The 17,503-nt window shown below is 43.0% G+C and overlaps 1 protein-coding gene across 5 annotated transcripts in view; it reads left to right on the top strand.

Annotated features, from left to right (window-relative positions):
• SMC5 (structural maintenance of chromosomes 5) overlaps positions 1–17,503 on the top strand; it is a 50,800-nt gene that overhangs the window by 13,488 nt on the left and 19,809 nt on the right. For all 5 annotated transcript variants that reach the window (XM_061628203.1, XM_061628214.1, XM_061628223.1 and 2 more), the window contains 8 exons: positions 237–308; positions 1,087–1,342; positions 2,047–2,201; positions 9,520–9,633; positions 12,137–12,231; positions 12,860–12,992; positions 13,350–13,523; positions 15,467–15,636. In XM_061628203.1, coding sequence (XP_061484187.1) covers positions 237–308; positions 1,087–1,342; positions 2,047–2,201; positions 9,520–9,633; positions 12,137–12,231; positions 12,860–12,992; positions 13,350–13,523; positions 15,467–15,636 — 1,169 coding nt within the window. The remainder of the gene's footprint in view (positions 1–236; positions 309–1,086; positions 1,343–2,046; positions 2,202–9,519; positions 9,634–12,136; positions 12,232–12,859; positions 12,993–13,349; positions 13,524–15,466; positions 15,637–17,503) is intronic.

Here is a 17,503-nt window from a genome sequence, read left to right as displayed (position 1 = left end):
TCATAAGGTGATTTCATAAGGCTGCAGCTATTCACACTGCAAGTTATATACAGCCTTGACTAAAGAGGCAACTATTGCTCCCCAGAAATAGTTGCTACCATATGCAATTCAATCCATTATTTAGTACAAAAGTAGCATATCTATGCTGGCTGAGCTTCTTTTATGCATGTTGGTTGTTGGGAAATTACATAATTACAGTTGATTTCTAACTTCTAAAAAATGCTCTTGGTATATAGATGGCAGCCATCAAAGAAACATCTCAAAAATGTAAACAGTGTCAAGATGCTTTGGAGACAAAAGACAAAGAAGTAAGATATTTTTGTTGTTGTTTTGCCTCAATCACTTTAACTCCAGCTTAAACCTTGACAATGTGAACTCATTGCTTTTCTTCCCTTTTGTGTTGATTTGATAATGTCTTAATTAATTTTTGGCAGTGGAATTCATTTTTATTACAAATTTCTTCATTTTTAACTTGTTTATTTGGGCACATATTCCAGGTAACTAATTACAGTCATTAGAATAATTTGCTTCTATAGTATTTTAAATATACAAAGGTGATACACACAGGCAGTTGCCCCAGAATTGTAAAGTGCAGGCATCCTATGATCAACAATGCAAACCAAGTGGATTTTGTGTGACCCCATTTTGCTTGCAAACTGTTAAAAATGCAAATAATTAAGTGCTATATAAATGTTTTACATAAATAAATAAAATAGGCATGGGATCACCCAAGTTTTGTATTAAAGGGGATGATTATTATTAGACAACTAGTGCCTTTCATTATAGCGTGGCTGGATATTCTATTCTATGATAATGTTATTTGTTATTTAATTTAATCTTTGTAAATTGTATTGCTTTTATTGTATTTTTATTGTATTTTTATACCTGTGTTTATTTTTCTTTGTAAGCCGCTTTGAGGGCCTTTGGCCGAAAGGTGGGGTATAAATAAAATTTATTAATAATAATAATAATAATAATTAATAACAATAATATTCTTAGCTAGAAAATTAACTGGTTCCTGCCGTTCTCTCCTTATTTTGTAGTGATAACTTGTTAGCGTGCTTGAGAAATGCTTGTTTTTCTTAGATTGAAAAAGTTAAACTGGCTTTGAGGATGAAGAAAGATGAAGAAATGGATAGACAGAAGAGAGTACACAACACTCGTAAGATGATAGAAGATTGGAAAAATGAGCTGAGAAATACAGACAGTTCTGAGAATATTCAGCCTCAGATAGATTCAGTTAATGCTGAACTTAGACATTTAGAGGAAGAGAGAGCAAATATTGATGGTGAATTAAATGGCCTGAGAAGAGAAAAGGAGAACTTGCTGAAGGACGAAAAAGGTAAATGGGCTTAATGGTGTATTTGCTGTTCACGCTATTTGCAATTCCACAGGAGTAAATTGGCTTGATAACCGACTACCCACTCAGATCACTCATCTTGAAGGGATCGATTCTCTTTCCATCTCTTTGTTACATGGCTAGGAAGGGGATAGGAACATTTTGCTCCTAAGAGGCTCTTTGGTGTGTCCAAGCGTTTCCATCTGCTAGGGTTTCCCTAATTGTTTTTTAAATGACAGCTCCTTGTGCTGTATGTTCATGTTGATCCTGAAACACTTCCACATCTGGTGAATGGTTTACCAGGTGTCTGGAGTTGGCTTAGAAGCCCCACCAAATGTGTGAATCTCCTGTACAGCCCTTTGAATCTTGGCCCTGTAGTGAGGATATATGTTAGCGTGCCGCTTGTTGGGAAACAGGGTGGCTGTTGCTATAGGACCCAATCATTATGGAGATGGCGGCAGTCAAAAGTTAGATTGTGTGCCTGTGTTGATGCAAGAGCCAAATGCATGCTGGATCCTTTAATAAAAATTCCACATAGATCTCTCCATGGGCTGTTTGCAAGAAGAGTGGACAAGAGTGAAAAGTATATGGGTCTGGCTATGAGTATTTTGTGCAAGATGCTTCATCACTGTACTAACTAAACAATGACTAATTGGCAATCATGAAGTACAGTAAACATGACTCTTAAAGCTGTCTTGAAATTACAGGAATAACTGATCGCATTGTACAGTTTGACAATATGATGAATATGAAGGAAGAGAAGCTCAAAAGGAGATTCCGAGACACACATGTTGCTCTTATGTGGCTAAGAGAGAACAGAAACCGGTTTCAAAGAGATGTCTATGATCCCATGATGCTTGCAGTAAGCTGATTCACTTGAATGTTTTGTGACTTAGTCATCACTAAAATTGAAATATGACTTCTGCTATAACTCTATTTTTAAACATTTCCTACATAATCCATTGTTTCAGTGTGACTGATCAAACTTTGCATACGCGTACCTTGATGTATTGAATTGACTATGTGGGTGTAACTTGCCTTGTGCAAAAGTACAGAATATTATTTAATCAGAAGGCTTTTTTGAAGATTATATATTAAATACATGCTGTGAACTAACAAAGACATATATCCAGCAAATTAAGGAACAAGATCCAATATGAGTACTCTCTCTTGGTGGGCTACTCTAGCTAGAAGAGTGTTCCATCCCCGTGCCCCTACTCTTGCCATTGCTGAGGTTTAAGAACCTTTAGGGAAAGCATTGCCTCTTGAGATGATGTGAAAGCTGCCATGTAGCACTCAAAACATAGCATGTGAAGTCTGTAGTATCTTCATTTCTACAGCTAATTCTGGATTCAGTGACCAAATTTAGTCACTTCTTTTGAGTGGGTTGTTTCATGCTGCTTCTGAGAATGTCAAAAAAGTTACTGTGATATATTTTTATCCTTTTCAGATAATTTAGTTTTAGAATTAGATGGTGGTTATTAGAGCAACTGACAGTGCAATCCTCTGTGTGTGTGTGTGCGTGCATGTGTGCGTGCGTGTGTGTGTGCACCACATGGTGTATTGTCTACCATTTCCAAAGCTCTGCTAGCTCATGTTAACCAGAGTGGAAGTTGTGGAGAGTGGACTTAATGCATTTTTCCCATGGGGATCCCTATATTTTCTCATTTCCTCCCCCTACCCCATTGGTTCCAGCGGAGAGAAGGAAACTAGCTGCACCAGCTTTAGGCTGGCAACAAGGGGGACCCCCATCCTACAGCTCCCCCAACAAATGGAGGCATGCATCCAGAACACCCATTTTGGAGACTAACCCTGGCTACCACCACCAAAACAACACTAGCCATACCCCTGTGCCTGCCTCTGCAGGGGCATGTCCCTCCTGCAGTGGAGCTCTTGTCTGCAGAGCCGGTTCTAAAGGGCGGCCAGGTGGGGCCCTGGCTGAGGGCCCCTGGGGGTATGCTCCCCTTCTGCGATCCGCAGCAGTAGCCGTGGATCGCAGAGCAGGAGCTGCTGCCTGCCTGCCATTCCCTCGCCCCACGTACCTGTCTCCTGTCTTTTAGCATTGCCCTTAATGAAGATGGCGGCTGAGGTTTCCCTAAGGTGCTGAAGCCCCTGCCGCCATCTTGGTTGATGGCAGAGATGCGTGTGCATAGCACGCACGCGTGCCATCAACCAAGATTTTTCATTTCATTTCATTTTCATTTTTTTATTAAACTTATATACCGCCCATAGCCGAAGCTCCCTGGGCGGTTCACAACAATCGGCATAAAATACAATGAAACACATATTTAAAACAGTTTTTTTAAAAAAGCTTAAAATTTAAATTTAAAACATAAACATTTTTACACATACTAAAATGCCTGGGAAAAGAGGAAAGTTTTAACCTGGCGCCGAAAAGATAGTAATGTCGGCGCCAGGCGTACCTCATCAGGAAGACTATTCCATAATTTGGGGGCCGCCACTGAGAAGGCCCTCTTTCTTGTCGCCACCCTCTGAGCCTCCCTCTGAGTAGGCACCCGGAGGAGGGCCTTCGATGCTGAGCGTAGCGTACGGGTAGGTTCATATCGGGAGAGGTGTTCCATCAGGTATCGTGGTCCCACGCCGTATAAGGCTTTATAGGTTAAAACCAGCACCTTGAACCGGGCCCGGAAACATATAGGCAGCCAATGCAAGCGGGCCAGAATCGGTGTTATATGTTCGGACTGCCTGGTCCCCGTTATCAATCTGGCCGCTGCATTTTGCACGAGCTGCAGTTTCCGAACCGTCTTCAAAGGCAGTCCCACGTAGAGCGCATTGCAGTAATCTAGTTTAGAGGTTACCAGAGCATGGACAACTGAAGCGAGGTCATCCCTATCCAGATAGGGGCGAAGTTGGGCCACCAAACGAAGTTGGTAAAAGGCACTCCGTGCCACCGAGTCTACTTGATCCTCAAGTGACAGTGAAGGTTCTAAAAGAACTCCCAAACTACGAACCTGCTCCTTCAGGGGGAGTGTAACCCCGTCCAGAACAGGTTGAACATCCACCATCCGGTCGGGAGAACCTCCCACTAACAGCATCTCGGTCTTGTCTGGATTAAGCCTCAGTTTATTAGCTCTCATCCAGTCCATTGTCGCAGCCAGGCAACGGTTCAGTACATTGACAGCCTCACCTGAAAAAGATGAAAAGGAGAAGTAGAGCTGCGTGTCATCAGCATACTGATGGCAACGCACTCCAAAACTCCTTATGACTGCACCCAGGGGCTTCATATAGATGTTAAAAAGCATGGGGGACAAAACTGACCCCTGTGGAACCCCATACTGGAGTACCCAGGGTGTTGAGCAGTGCTCCCCAAGCACTACCTTCTGGAGACGACCCGCCAAGTAGGAGCGGAACCACTGCCAAGCAATGCCGCCAACTCCCAAATCAGCGAGTCTCCCCAGAAGGATACCATGGTCGATGGTATCAAAAGCCGCTGAGAGATCAAGGAGAATCAACAGAGTCACACTCCCCCTGTCTTTCTCCCGACAAAGGTCATCATACAGGGCGACCAAGGCTGTCTCCGTACCAAAACCAGGCCTGAAACCTGATTGAAATGGATCTAGATAATCGGTTTCATCCAAGAGTGTCTGGAGCTGGCTGGCAACCACTCGTTCGAGGACCTTGCCCAGGAATGGGACACTTGCTACCGGCCTGTAATTGTTAAGATTTTCTGGGTCCAAGGACGGTTTCTTCAGAAGTGGTCTTACTACCGCCTCTTTCAGGCAGCTAGGGACCACTCCATCTCGCAATGAGGCATTTATCACTTCCCTGGCCCAGCCGGCTGTTCCATGCCTGCTAGCTTTTATTAGCCAAGAGGGGCAAGGGTCCAACTTAGAAGTGGTTGCACGCACCAATCCAAGCACCTTGTCAACGTCCTCAAGCTGTACCAACTGAAGCTCATCCAAAGAATCAGGACAAGGCCGTGCTCTGGATACCTCATTCGATTCAACTGCTGTAACATTGGAGTCTAAGTCCCGACGGATGCAAAAGATTTTATCCTGGAAGTGCCTAGCAAATTCATTACAGCGGGCCTCAGATGATTCCACCGGGTCCCTAGGGCCAGAAGACAATAGCCCACGGACAACTTTGAAAAGCTCCGCTGGACGGCAAGTAGATGCTTTAATAGTGGCAGCAAAATATTGCTTTTTTGCTGCCCTTATTGCCTCTGAGTATAACTTAGTATAGGCACTTACCAGTGCATGATTGCATCCATCAGGAGTTCGCCTCCATCTGCACTCCAGCCGTCTCCTATACTGTTTCATCGCTCTCAGCTCCAGAGTATACCACGGAGCTGCATGAGCTCTACAAAGGAGAGGGCACGCAGAAGCAATCGTGTCGACTGCCCAGGCCATTTCTGCATTCCACAGCAACCAGGGTTTCGACAGGAGCACCAACCCTATCAGCCGGAAAACTCCCCAGAGCCCTTTGAAAATCATCAGAAGTCATAAGTCTCTGGGGGCGGACCATCTTAATAGATCCAGGGGAAGAGCCGCTGTAAGTCTAAACCTCAACAAGCGATGATCTGTCCATGACAGAGGGACTGATGTAAAACTCCCTACCATCAGATCATCATCTCCATGTCCAGTTGCGAAAACCAGATCTAGAGTATGGCCTGCTACGTGTGTTGGGCCAGTAACATATTGGGACAGCCCCATGGTTGTCATGGAAACCATGAAGCCCTGAGCCACTCCAGATGAGGCGGCCTCGGCATGGATGTTGACATCCCCCAGCATCATCAGTCTGGGGGATCTCAGCAGTACATCCGAGACTACCTCTGTCAGCTCAGTTAGGGAGTCCGTTGGGCAGTGGGGTGGGCGGTACACCAACAGAATCCCCAATCTGTCCCACTGACCCAACACAAGATGCAAACATTCCAGACCAGTAGTCACATGGACAGGGTGCTTGGAGAGGGGGATGGAATTCCTATAGACCACAGCAACCCCCCCTCCCCGACCTTCAGATCTACCCTGATGCTGAACCGAGTATCCCGGTGGGCACAGCTGGGAGAGGCCAACTCCTCCCTGCTCGCCCACCCAGTTCTCAGTTATACATGCCAGATCGGCAGCCTCATCCACAATTAAATCATGGATGAGGGAGATTTTATTATGTACCGATCTGGCATTTAAAAGCAGCATCCGGAGATCTGAGAGCTGGCTGATAGGGCAACCAGTGAACCTGTGGTTGTGGGGAAGACTGGAACGAGGCACAGCCGTTAGTTGTCTGGGCCGAGTTCCCCTCACCTGGCAAGTCTTCCGCACAACGCCATATCTCCCTCTACCCGTCACTACACCAATTGGGGCCCTCTCAAGTCTTCCCACTCGGCTCTGAATCCTCTCTCCCAGGCACATAATACAAACCCAGATTTACATACACAGCACCTACACACACTACTCACACCGCACAGCATACACTCCCTCATTCACACATTCACACACAAGAGGAAGAGTTGCAAATAGGTGTTAAGCAAATAAGTGTTAAGTGCAAATAAGTGCTAAGCAGCAACAATAGCAACTCTCCCAATAAAAATTGGGCAGCGATGATAATAGCAGAGGAGCGGTAGCAACAGCGGCTAAACAACAGCCGCAATTCTCCCTCTTCAAGCAGCAATGATATCCGTCTCCCGACAAGCAGATGGAAGAAATAAGTCACAGCTGGTCGAGCGCCTAGGGACCCAGTCGCAATGTACTGCTCGCTGCGGTTGTACTTCTTTGCCAGGGACTTTGCTGAGGCTTTGCTGGGGATCTTGACCACGGAAAGCTCCTTGCCGTAGCGCACCGTCTCGCAGATGGCGGTGGAGGCTTCATCCCCTTAGGGAAACCGTGGCTGTCATCTTGGTTAATGGCAATGCTAAAGACAGGAGACAGATAGGTGGGGAGGCACACAGGCACATGCCGGGGCCCAGGACAAGCTGATGCCCAAGGGCCCCAGCATGCCTGAGGCTGGCCCTGCTTGTCTACATATAGAAAGATACTTTCTACTCAGTCCTAATCTCCAGCTAGCAGATCTGAGGATTAGGACTGCTCTGCCCATCATAAGTGTATCTATTTTTTTGTTATAATAATAATAATAATAGTGGTAATAATAATATGCCACTTAATAAAAATCTCCCACATGATTTCATAAAAAAAAAAGTTCCATAACATTCAATAACATTTCATTAAAATGAGATAAAACAACAACTGTATATTGCAAATAAAGCTTAGAAGCGTGCAAAACAAAACATTAAGAGTCAGAGTCCAGGAAAGCTATGCTAAACATATATGTTTTTAAGAGGCCGTTTCCTTCCTGGCTCCACCTCATGAATTACCTGTGGGAAGGCTGCTATCATCGAGAAGGCCCACTTCTGCATTGTCACCAAGTGACAATCTGCTGGTTGTGGAATCGTAAAAGATAAGCCTGGTCTGTATGTATCTTAGTCCGCTATGTATCCTGGTCCCAAGTTGTTTAGGGCTTTAAATATCAAAAACAAAACCTTGAAATTGGCTCAGTAGCTAATAGGCAGCCAGTGGAGATCTTTCAAGACTGGGATAATATACGTAAAGCTGGTTGTTCCACTTTTGCATTCACTGCAGCTTCCAAATCAGGTGCAAGATTAGCCCTGCATATAGCACATTACAGTAGCCTAGTCTTGAAGTTACCAATATATGGATCACTGGGGAAAGGCTGTCTCTGTCCAGGAATGGCTTGTAGTTGGCACACCACCAAAAATGTAATAGGTGTCCCAAGCCACTGTGTTCACCTGGGCCTCTAGTGACAGCGATGGATCTATGAGCACCTTACAACTATGCACCTGCTCCTCCAGGGGGAGTGCAATGCCATCCAGAGCTGGTACATTATCCAGTTCCTAGACTTGGAAACTACCCATCCATAGAGGCTTCATCTTGTCAGGATTCAGTTGCAGTGAATCCTGCCCATGACTCTAATTCAGATGTTAAAGAGAAATAGAGCTGGATATCAACTCCTAATGACTGCCCCCAGCGGTATATCCTGAATAAAGGACCCATCAGTTGTACCCTTTAGGCCTAATTAATCACAGCAATGATAATGATCCCCAGATGAGTTTTCCCTAATGTGTACTGTTCAGTACAACCCTTTTTACTGGGAATATATGAGGGTTTTAAAGAGCCCTCCAAATTGGCTTCCTTCTCATAGGATATTGTGGGTTTCCTCCACATCTGTCAAGCCGGAGCTGCATAGTTCCATATGGAGTATTCAGGGTCAAATCATTACTGTTCTGTGGTTTAACAATATAATTCTCATGCATTCCATACGTTATGTTTGAGATATACCATATATTGTTCACTGACTCAAGCTTCCTTCTTGCATTACTTTTGTGTCATACGAACTGCTTGTGTTATGCCTTGTTCCTGTGTTGCTGCTCAGGTAATGTGAGCAGCTTCAAGCTGTGATTGATCTCTACAGTGGAATTGCCCTCTGGGGCAACATTTCTGTGGGGGAAAGTTTTCATGTGGGCTGCTCCCACATAATCTGGGACTTGTCATGTTTCCCAAGTGTCCCAGGCAGGAGCCATGCGGTGGCATCTCCCATGTCACAAAGACTAACATAAGAACAGGGCCACAGTGTTACCACCCAAAATGTGAATTCACACACTTCTGTAAAAATAATTTGTCACAAAATAATGTGTCTTGAATCGTTTTAAAGAGTGGGTCACATCTTGTTTTGTTTCTTGAGAACTGCTTAATGTAAGTCAGATTTTTAAAATATATATATTTTTATTACAAGGCATTTAAATATCACTATGTTAAAATATCTTGCCAAAAATGAAACTGAATTCAAAGGGCAATTTTTATACACACAGACATGAACTGGCTACATTAATAATACACGATTATGTAATATTCCTCTCTAACATTTTCAATATCCTGGCATGTAAAAACTGACTCTTTTTACTGTATGTGTGTCTACTTCAGTGAGTTCAGTGGGACTCACTCCCAGGTAGGTATGCATAGGATTGCAGCTTTAATTAGTCTAATATACTTTCCTATCTTCATTTGGTAAAAATATTTCCCCTTTCCTTAGAAGCCAAGTGTTTTCTTACTATATGATTGTATAGTTCCTTCAACTTCATCCACATTTTATTGTTTTGTTTCTATGGATTTCAGCCTCCTTTTGTATTTGTTGATGTGTTTCTTTCTGTACAGATCAATATGAAAGATCATAAGCATGCTAAATATGTAGAAAATTACATTTCATCCAACGACTTGAGGGCCTTTGTCTTTGAAAACAAAGAAGATATGGACATCTTTCTAAGAGAGGCAAGGACCTTGATGTATAATTAAAAACTGGTTGGTGTAGAAGTCCCCACAGCAAAGAGCCTGATAAATAGTCTGTTCATCTGCCATTGTCTCTCTTCTGTCAGACTAGTAGATGAAGCACTTCTAATTTTTATTTTCTCCAATGCATAATTAAATAGCATCCCCCCATCCACCCCAAGTAAGAGAAGTGCATGAAATATTGTATTTTTTTTTGAAAACTACCTTGTTGAGTACTCCTATTCAACTGTATGATGAATCAGTTTCTTTATTCTTCTGATACCAAGTTAACAGTTGTTAGACCTTTATTGGGAAAGAGACGGGGAGTGTAACTCTGTTGATTCTCTTCGACTTCTCAGCAGCTTTTGATACTGTTGACCTTGGTATCCTTCTGAACTGGTTTGGTCATGGGTTCAAGTCAGGGTTAGTAGTTCCACTGCTGTCTGTGGGCTCATGTCCAGAAGGTAGCATTGGGTGGCTGTACTTAGCAATTGCATCCTCAAGTAGCTGTCTGGCAGAGCTGTCCCATGTAGTGTAGGAACTTTTGAAATCTTTCCCAAGAAGTGGGATGTTGGAGCTCATAAACCCCTCCTGTGAAAGCTACTTTGAGGATAAAATCACTTGTCTCTGTGCTGACGTAGATGCCACAGTTGAAGCAAGTCCAAATGAGGCATCCAGTACACCATCGGGTCCAGTTTTGTGGGTTCAGTTTCACCTTTTAAAGCCTGAAGTTGTGGTCAAGACACTTGAGTTGTGTGGCCCATTACATGCCCTCTCAACCCATGCCTGTTCCAGCTAGTTCAAGCAAGCTGGGGTGATTGACCAGATGGGTCCAATGTGTGTGTTCACGATCCCTTGAAAGAGGTGGTGGTGTGCTCACTCTTTAAGAAATCCACGTTGGACCTGGAGATACTAAAACAACTATCTTCTGGTCACTAATATCCCCTTTCTGGGGAAGGTGGTCAAGAGAGTGGTGGTTCACCTGCAGACACTCTTGTCTAGACCCATACCAGTCTGGGTTTGGGACTGAATCGAACTTGCTTGCCCTGACAGTTGACCTTTGTTGGGAAAGAGATGGGGGAATGTAACTCTGTTGATACTCCGCGACTTCCCAGCAGCTTTTGATACTGTTGACCTTGGTATCCTTCTCGACTGACTTGGTCATGGGTTATGTTATGTTAATGTTTATTTATACCTCGCCTTTCGGCCAAAAGGCCCTCAAGGCAGCTTACAGAAAAAGTAAACACAATTATAAAAATACTTCAACAAGGTAATACATCAACAAAGCAATACATCAATCAGCAATACATTGTACAAAAAATTAAATTAAATAGCAAATAACATTATATTAAGAAAAAATATCCAGGAAGGCATTCTGTCTCACCTGAACTTACAACTATTTCAAGGGCGGTACACCAGTCCGAAACGGCAATGGCCTGCGACTCAGACCAAGAGTAGTACAGCTTAACGCTGAAGGTCTCTGTCTGCATACCCTGGCCCATGACAACGACGCTGATAGAGTGGAAGCAGGGTGGCAGCAACTGGCAGGCCGACCAACTGGTCTGGCCCGTGGGTCCTCCGACGCCGCAGCAGCAGCTCCCAGGCCTCGCAGTCCTGCAGCTCTTCCAGGGCAGTGGGTGCCACCGTAAGTTCCCCTTGGGCTGGCCAAATGACTCCCCAGCGACGTCTGCCGGTGGAGCGAACAGACCGGGTTCAAGTCAGAGTCAGTAGTTCCACTTCTTTCTATGGGCTCATGTCGAGAAGGTAGCATTCACTGACTGATGGTCTCATGGCAGTTGTGCTATGGCATTTGTATTCTGTCCCCAATGCTATTTAACATCTATATGCTGTCTTTGGGCATGGTTATCAGGAGATTTGGAGTAAAGTGTCACTAGTATGCTGATGACACACAACTCTTTTTCTTTGTATCAGGAGAGGCTTTTCAGGTCCTGGAACAGTAGTGGGCTAGATTAGGGCCAAAAAGGCAAATCTAATCCTGACAAGATGGAGGTGCTGTGGATAGGCAATATCCTTGTCCAGGAACTATTTTGGATACTGTTGCACTCCCTCTGAAGGAGTAGGTGCATAGCTTGGGTTCTCCTAGAAACATCATTATAGATGGAAGCACAAGTGGCCTCTGTGGCAAGAAGTGCCGTTTTACCAGCTGTGGCTGTTCCTAGACAGGGATATCTTGACCACAGTGATCTGTGCCCTGGAAACTTCAAGTTTAGATTATTACTATGTGCTCTACTTAGGCCCCCCTTGTCTGATGTGGATTTTAACTATGGTATGGTTTTAATTTTTTCAGATTGTAGGCATATTGCCTGAAAAGCAGTCTGTAGATATAATAATAATAACAACAAAAACAATAACAATAATACATTTCTTTCTGATTTATGTACATTCCAAGATCCATGCTACCATGCACTATAATAAGTTTGCCATGTGTTTTATCATATTAAGAAAGCTACGAGTGTTTTATTTATATTGGTACAATCTTGTTTAGATGCGTGATGGCCAGAGGCTACGCGTGAATGCTGTTTGTGCACCTGACGAGTCGTGGGCTGAAATTAGGCCTTCAAAACCAATTGAAGAACTGTAGTAAGTTTTAAACTACTTATCTTAAAACCCTACATTACACAGTAATAATATACCCATAACAATATAATATTGTAGCTGCCTGCAAGTGATTGTACAGTTACCTGGCTGTTTTCACTGTGTTATCCAGAATAACCATCAGATTTGGAGAATTCTATTTCTGTCATTTTTAGGCTTCCTGGTTAATTGGACTGGTAAGCTTAGGTGAAGGCAGCGTGTGTGCCAAAGGTTAAAAGACTGGGGGGAGAGAGAGATCTTGCTGTTGCTAACAGCTCCCTGTCTTAACTCACTGCCTGTCAATATTCCAGGAACCCCATTCTTTTTTGTTTCTGCTTCTGTACTGTTTTGAAACTTTAAGGAAGAGCTTCTAATAGCAGTACCTTCTGTAAGGTTTGCTTGATGAATACTGAGTTTCTGAGTAGTGAATCAAATTAATTTTGTTCATTAAATCTTTTCTACTGCAGAATTGAGATTTTGGTGTTGTGTAATCTTTTAGCTTCAGTGAATATATGATTGCTCATTTCTATATTTATTTATTTCTCCAACCCCTTTGCTTCGAGAATTGATTATCTTACTGATTAGGGGTGAAGGAGCAGGGGAAGTATTTAACTGCCTCTTTTTCCTTCTTCAGCCGGTATGGATTTTTCTCTTACTTGCGAGAGTTATTTGATGCTCCCCACCCTGTGATGAATTACCTGTGCTCTCAATATCGCATTCATGAAGTCCCTGTGGGAACAGAGAAAACCAGAAATATGATTGAAAGGGTGAGGCATGTTGTCTAACAGAGGAAGAGATCTATAGTGTTTAGGAAGATGCTTGATGTTTTAATATTGTCTTGCCTTTCTTGGGCCAATTCCAGTAGTCACAGGTTCTCTTAGATTCCATTAGAACCGAAACAGAATCACTCAGCCCTGGGTCATGAATTGACTGGTTTATTTAAGCACATTTGCGTAAGACATTTAGCAGGAAGCAGCTAATAAAAGCTCATTATAGTCCATGAAAACTAATGCTGTAATAAGTTTGTTAGGTTTTTAAGGTGCCACAAAATTATTTCTTTTTCTTGCAACACGGCTTTTGGAGTTTGTATAATATGAATGTGGGCTTTTTTCCCCCACGTGCAGGTCATACGGGAAACAAAACTTAAACAGATCTTCACAGCAGAAGAAAGATATATAGTAAAAGTGTCTGCTTACACAAATCAAACTATTTCCAGTAATGTATCATTGTGGCCAGCACAGTTCCTTACTGTCACAGTGGACGCAGATGAGAGAAGACAGCTGGAAAATCAACAGAAGGCAAGTTGATTTATGGTGATGATTTAGGACAATTGATAGCAGCCCATGGTTTGAAATGTTGGGAATTATTAATCCTGTAAAGCCTTTGGTCTCAGCAACTTAAACTGACATTTTATATCCCTTTCCCACAGTGATTAACACTGTGAGGCTACAACTCTTAAGTACACTTTCTTAAAAGTAACTTCCAAATACATATATTTAGAATATCTCTACCACAAGAATATTTTGCACTGTCTTGAAGTCAGCTTAATTAATTCTGTAGGTAATTGGTGGGTGTATGTGGGGAGTTACTCCCTGTTTTTAAAATGGTTACCTGTGCAAAACACTCTCTGTCTGTCTGTTTGTCTGTCTGTCTCTCTCTCTCCCTCCCTCCCTCCCGTATGTGCCTGGGAAAAGAATCGCAGCAGATTGCACTTGTACATTAGCAACTTAGGCCTGAGTGACTCCCTGCTTTTGGTGGTAGCTTTGCTGAAGACCACTTCACTGCCCATTTATTTATTTAGTCGCTCCATCCAGTCAGAAAGGGTCTTGAGGCAGCTCACAATCACATTGTAAAATTCACTTTTTTAAAAGCACTGATAAAAACAGCAAAAATAAGCCCACAGCAGTTGAATTACTTTGTTGAATATAAAGGTTTTAGCAATACTTCCCAAATGAGGTTAGTCACCTGGCTGTATGATCAGAGATTTCCACATAGAGGGGGTATCACTGCAGGAAAAAAAATCTCACTTCTTGGTGCCATGTGCTATGCCTCTGAAAATAGTGATGAACCCAGAGCAAGTCGCTACTTGAGGACCTTAAAATCAAGGGTTGGAGGAACATCGTACATAACCTGTTGCTTTGAAATGAGGATTTTTTTTCAGTGTTGTGTGTACTCTTTCTAAAAGAGCTGAATTACCTACTAAGGTATTAAGTGTTTGGTTCCTGAGAATTGTAATACCTGAAGAATTTTATAGCATTTCCTTGATGTATGTCAGAGATTTTTAGCAGACAGACAAATCAGACTTCTGGTATTACATCTGCCCTGACAGGTTGTTAATGCAGGAGGGTAATTCAGCAGATAAGTAATTTAATAGACTAACAGAGCAATCCGACCCATGGAAAGTCGGCAGGAAGCTCTACGGCATCCATTTGCCGTTTGGGAGCCGCCGGGCTGGCTGAACATCAGCTGAGCGGGGAGCTGCACGCAGGAATGGAAAAGGAAAAGCCGGCTCTCATTAATACCCCTACCAGCGAGTAACCATTCCCCATTTGCTTCCAGTAGAATTATTTTGTAGGACCAACCTTTTTCTCAGCATAAGTTTGGCCCGGATTGGGACCCAGAGGAGTGCTCCGAATGGGAGTTGGATGTTGCGTAAGTCCCCTAGCCCTTCCTCCAACATGCCCCCAGAACACCCCTTTTTGGGGGCTTCCTCTGGCAGACCCCCACCCCACCCCTCAGCCTTTCCACTGGGCTGGGTTTCCCTGGCGGACTTCCAGCTGAACATGCAGGGTCCCAGGTCCACTGCAGTGGAGCCAGGGTGAGGGGCTTCTGCCGGCAGAGCCTGGCAGAGCTTGGCAGAGCTGGGGGCCCATCACATCCAATTCCCCTCAGCCTGGCATAAATACAAGTTGGATTGTGCCCTTAGGCTACAATCCTAACCTGGAATTAAATTCTGTTGAACTCAGTGGGGCTTACTCCTAAGTATACATGTCCAGGATTGCACTGTAAATAGACAAACTGCTGGGCAGTATTGCTATACATAGGTGTTAAAAGCAAAGAACGGAGACATTTAAGCTAATTAGTCTAAATGGTAAATTACTGCTTTACTCAGTGTGGAAATTAACATGGAAGTAGAATGAGATGGTGGATTAGTTTAAAGCAGCGAATGCTAACACATCTTTAGTAGGAGTCTACTGAGAACGTTATAAAATGGGATATTCTTCTGCCCTGTTTACTTCAGGAAATTATCAGGCAATTGCAGTCATTGGATTCTCAAATGGCTTCCCTATCTGAGAAACAAAAACGTCTGGAATACAGAGACAATGAACTAAGACAACAGAAAAAGTTGCTTTTGGAAAGAAAAAACAAACGGAAGCAATTGGAATCAAAAATTAGTATGAAAAGTGACAGGTATACCCATGCTAATTATTAGACAAACAAAATTCAGACAACTGAGCTAAAACTGGATCAGAAGTATTATTGTCTTGATAGTCCATTGATTTGGAGCCATTTAAGTAACAAGAAAAACCGGTTAGCCTTCTGCTGAGAACAGTGAATGTCAGACAATGATAAAATTGTCATGAGAGATCTAGTTGGAAATTGGGAATTAGTGATCAACTAGTCTAATTTAGAATGTCATCTTTTCCCTCTTCCATACAGCAATGACTTCTTACCCTTGATACTAGTTTTGCAAGAAGATCTTTAAAAAACAAATCCAAATCTTACTAGATTTTAGATCATAGTCACATATATTTGCACTTTAATTCTTCAGTCCCCTTCAATTAGTTTTCCTTCATTTGCTTCCTTTCAACAGCTCCAAACAGCCTGGACAGTTTGATTCTATTTGCCCTAAACTTTGGCCTGTTTGCTGCAGTAATCCTCTCCACCACCACACTCAGTCTGGCCACCTGAACTGAAGCTACATTTGAAAATGCCTAGATCAGAGGTCCTCAAAGTGCTCTGAGAGGTCCAGTCAGGGGGTCTGCTGACTTGACTTAATTTTTTCTGATGACTGACATCAAGGTCATTTTGATCAGGGCCAAATGATCAAACAAGTTAACAAGACCTTGGTCTGGTGCCCTTGATTCTCATAATACAGCACTGGTGTAATCTACTCATTTCTCCTAAAAATGTTACCAATTAAAAGGGGCCTTCTTAGAGGCTTGGCTAGGATCCATGTTTTTCATTGTGCATCTCTAGTTTTGACGATGATGCTGGTGTGATGGGATTTTCACCAGTTGCTGCCCTCAAGCCCAAATAATGAAGCAGTCTGAGTGCTGAAGCTGCCCTGAGGCTGAAGCTGACAAACACGACACCCAACTTCACAATTTTTTACCTACAAAAACAGACATATCTATCACATTAGAAAATTAAGACTGTTGTCCACAAAAAAAAGTTTGAGACCTAGGTGGCATGTTTTAGTCTCATTTCAAGACACCCTCTCGCTTTGCTTAATTAAGGCTGATCTTTGCAGGGTTTTAACATATATTTTGATGGCTCAAGTAATCTTTCTGTTGCTTGGGGGCAACCTCATAAGGGCATATTTACATGTCCATTGTGTGGTGCGTAGTTTACACATCAACTGTGAAAAATGAATTTTGGACAATTTAACTATTTTGTTCATAAAAGTTACATAAATTGAGGAAGAAGTAAGGAAAGGGATGTACAAAGAAATTTAAGTCCATGTGTATGTCTTTACAAACTTATTTTCTGCAAGTGTGGGCCACATGCTTATCAAATTACACGTACCTGGAAGAAATACTTGGGCAGGATGCAGCTAAAGTTCAGCACTTTCAAGTATCATTGATTTAAATTGGGGAGTTAAACACATGTCCAGATCTTTCCCACTGAAAACTGTGGCTTCGATCCAAAGGTGTCCTTGTGCAAGTAGAGGGCACTTCTGCTCATGTAAGGTACTCGCCCTCCACTTGCACCAGCTTCCCTTGTAGCCTCATACATCATATCTGGTGTTGCTCCTGAGGTTCCCCTGACCCTCAGGAGCAGCTTTCCAGGGAGTGTCGTGGCCTGCAGTAGGGAGGCAGAAGTGGGAAAGTCCACTGTGCAAGCAGAATTCTACTTGCAAACCTTCGTATCAGGACAGTGGGATTTAAAAGTGCTAAACCTAGGCTGTATAATTAAGTGATTTGGTCTAGGATGGCTTGCACAGTATAGTCTGGTTTTCTGTACTTGGAAGGCAGTTATCCTGTCTCCTAGATGTGAAAAATATCCATTAATCTAGCCTCTATAATGTTGAACAAGGAATTTTGAGCTAATTCAC

Source organism: Rhineura floridana, chromosome 1 (genome assembly GCF_030035675.1).
Source record: "Rhineura floridana isolate rRhiFlo1 chromosome 1, rRhiFlo1.hap2, whole genome shotgun sequence".
Lineage (NCBI taxonomy): Eukaryota > Metazoa > Chordata > Lepidosauria > Squamata > Rhineuridae > Rhineura > Rhineura floridana.
The sequence above is the reverse complement of the archived record's forward strand: the minus strand, read 5'-3'. Positions and strand labels throughout refer to the sequence as shown.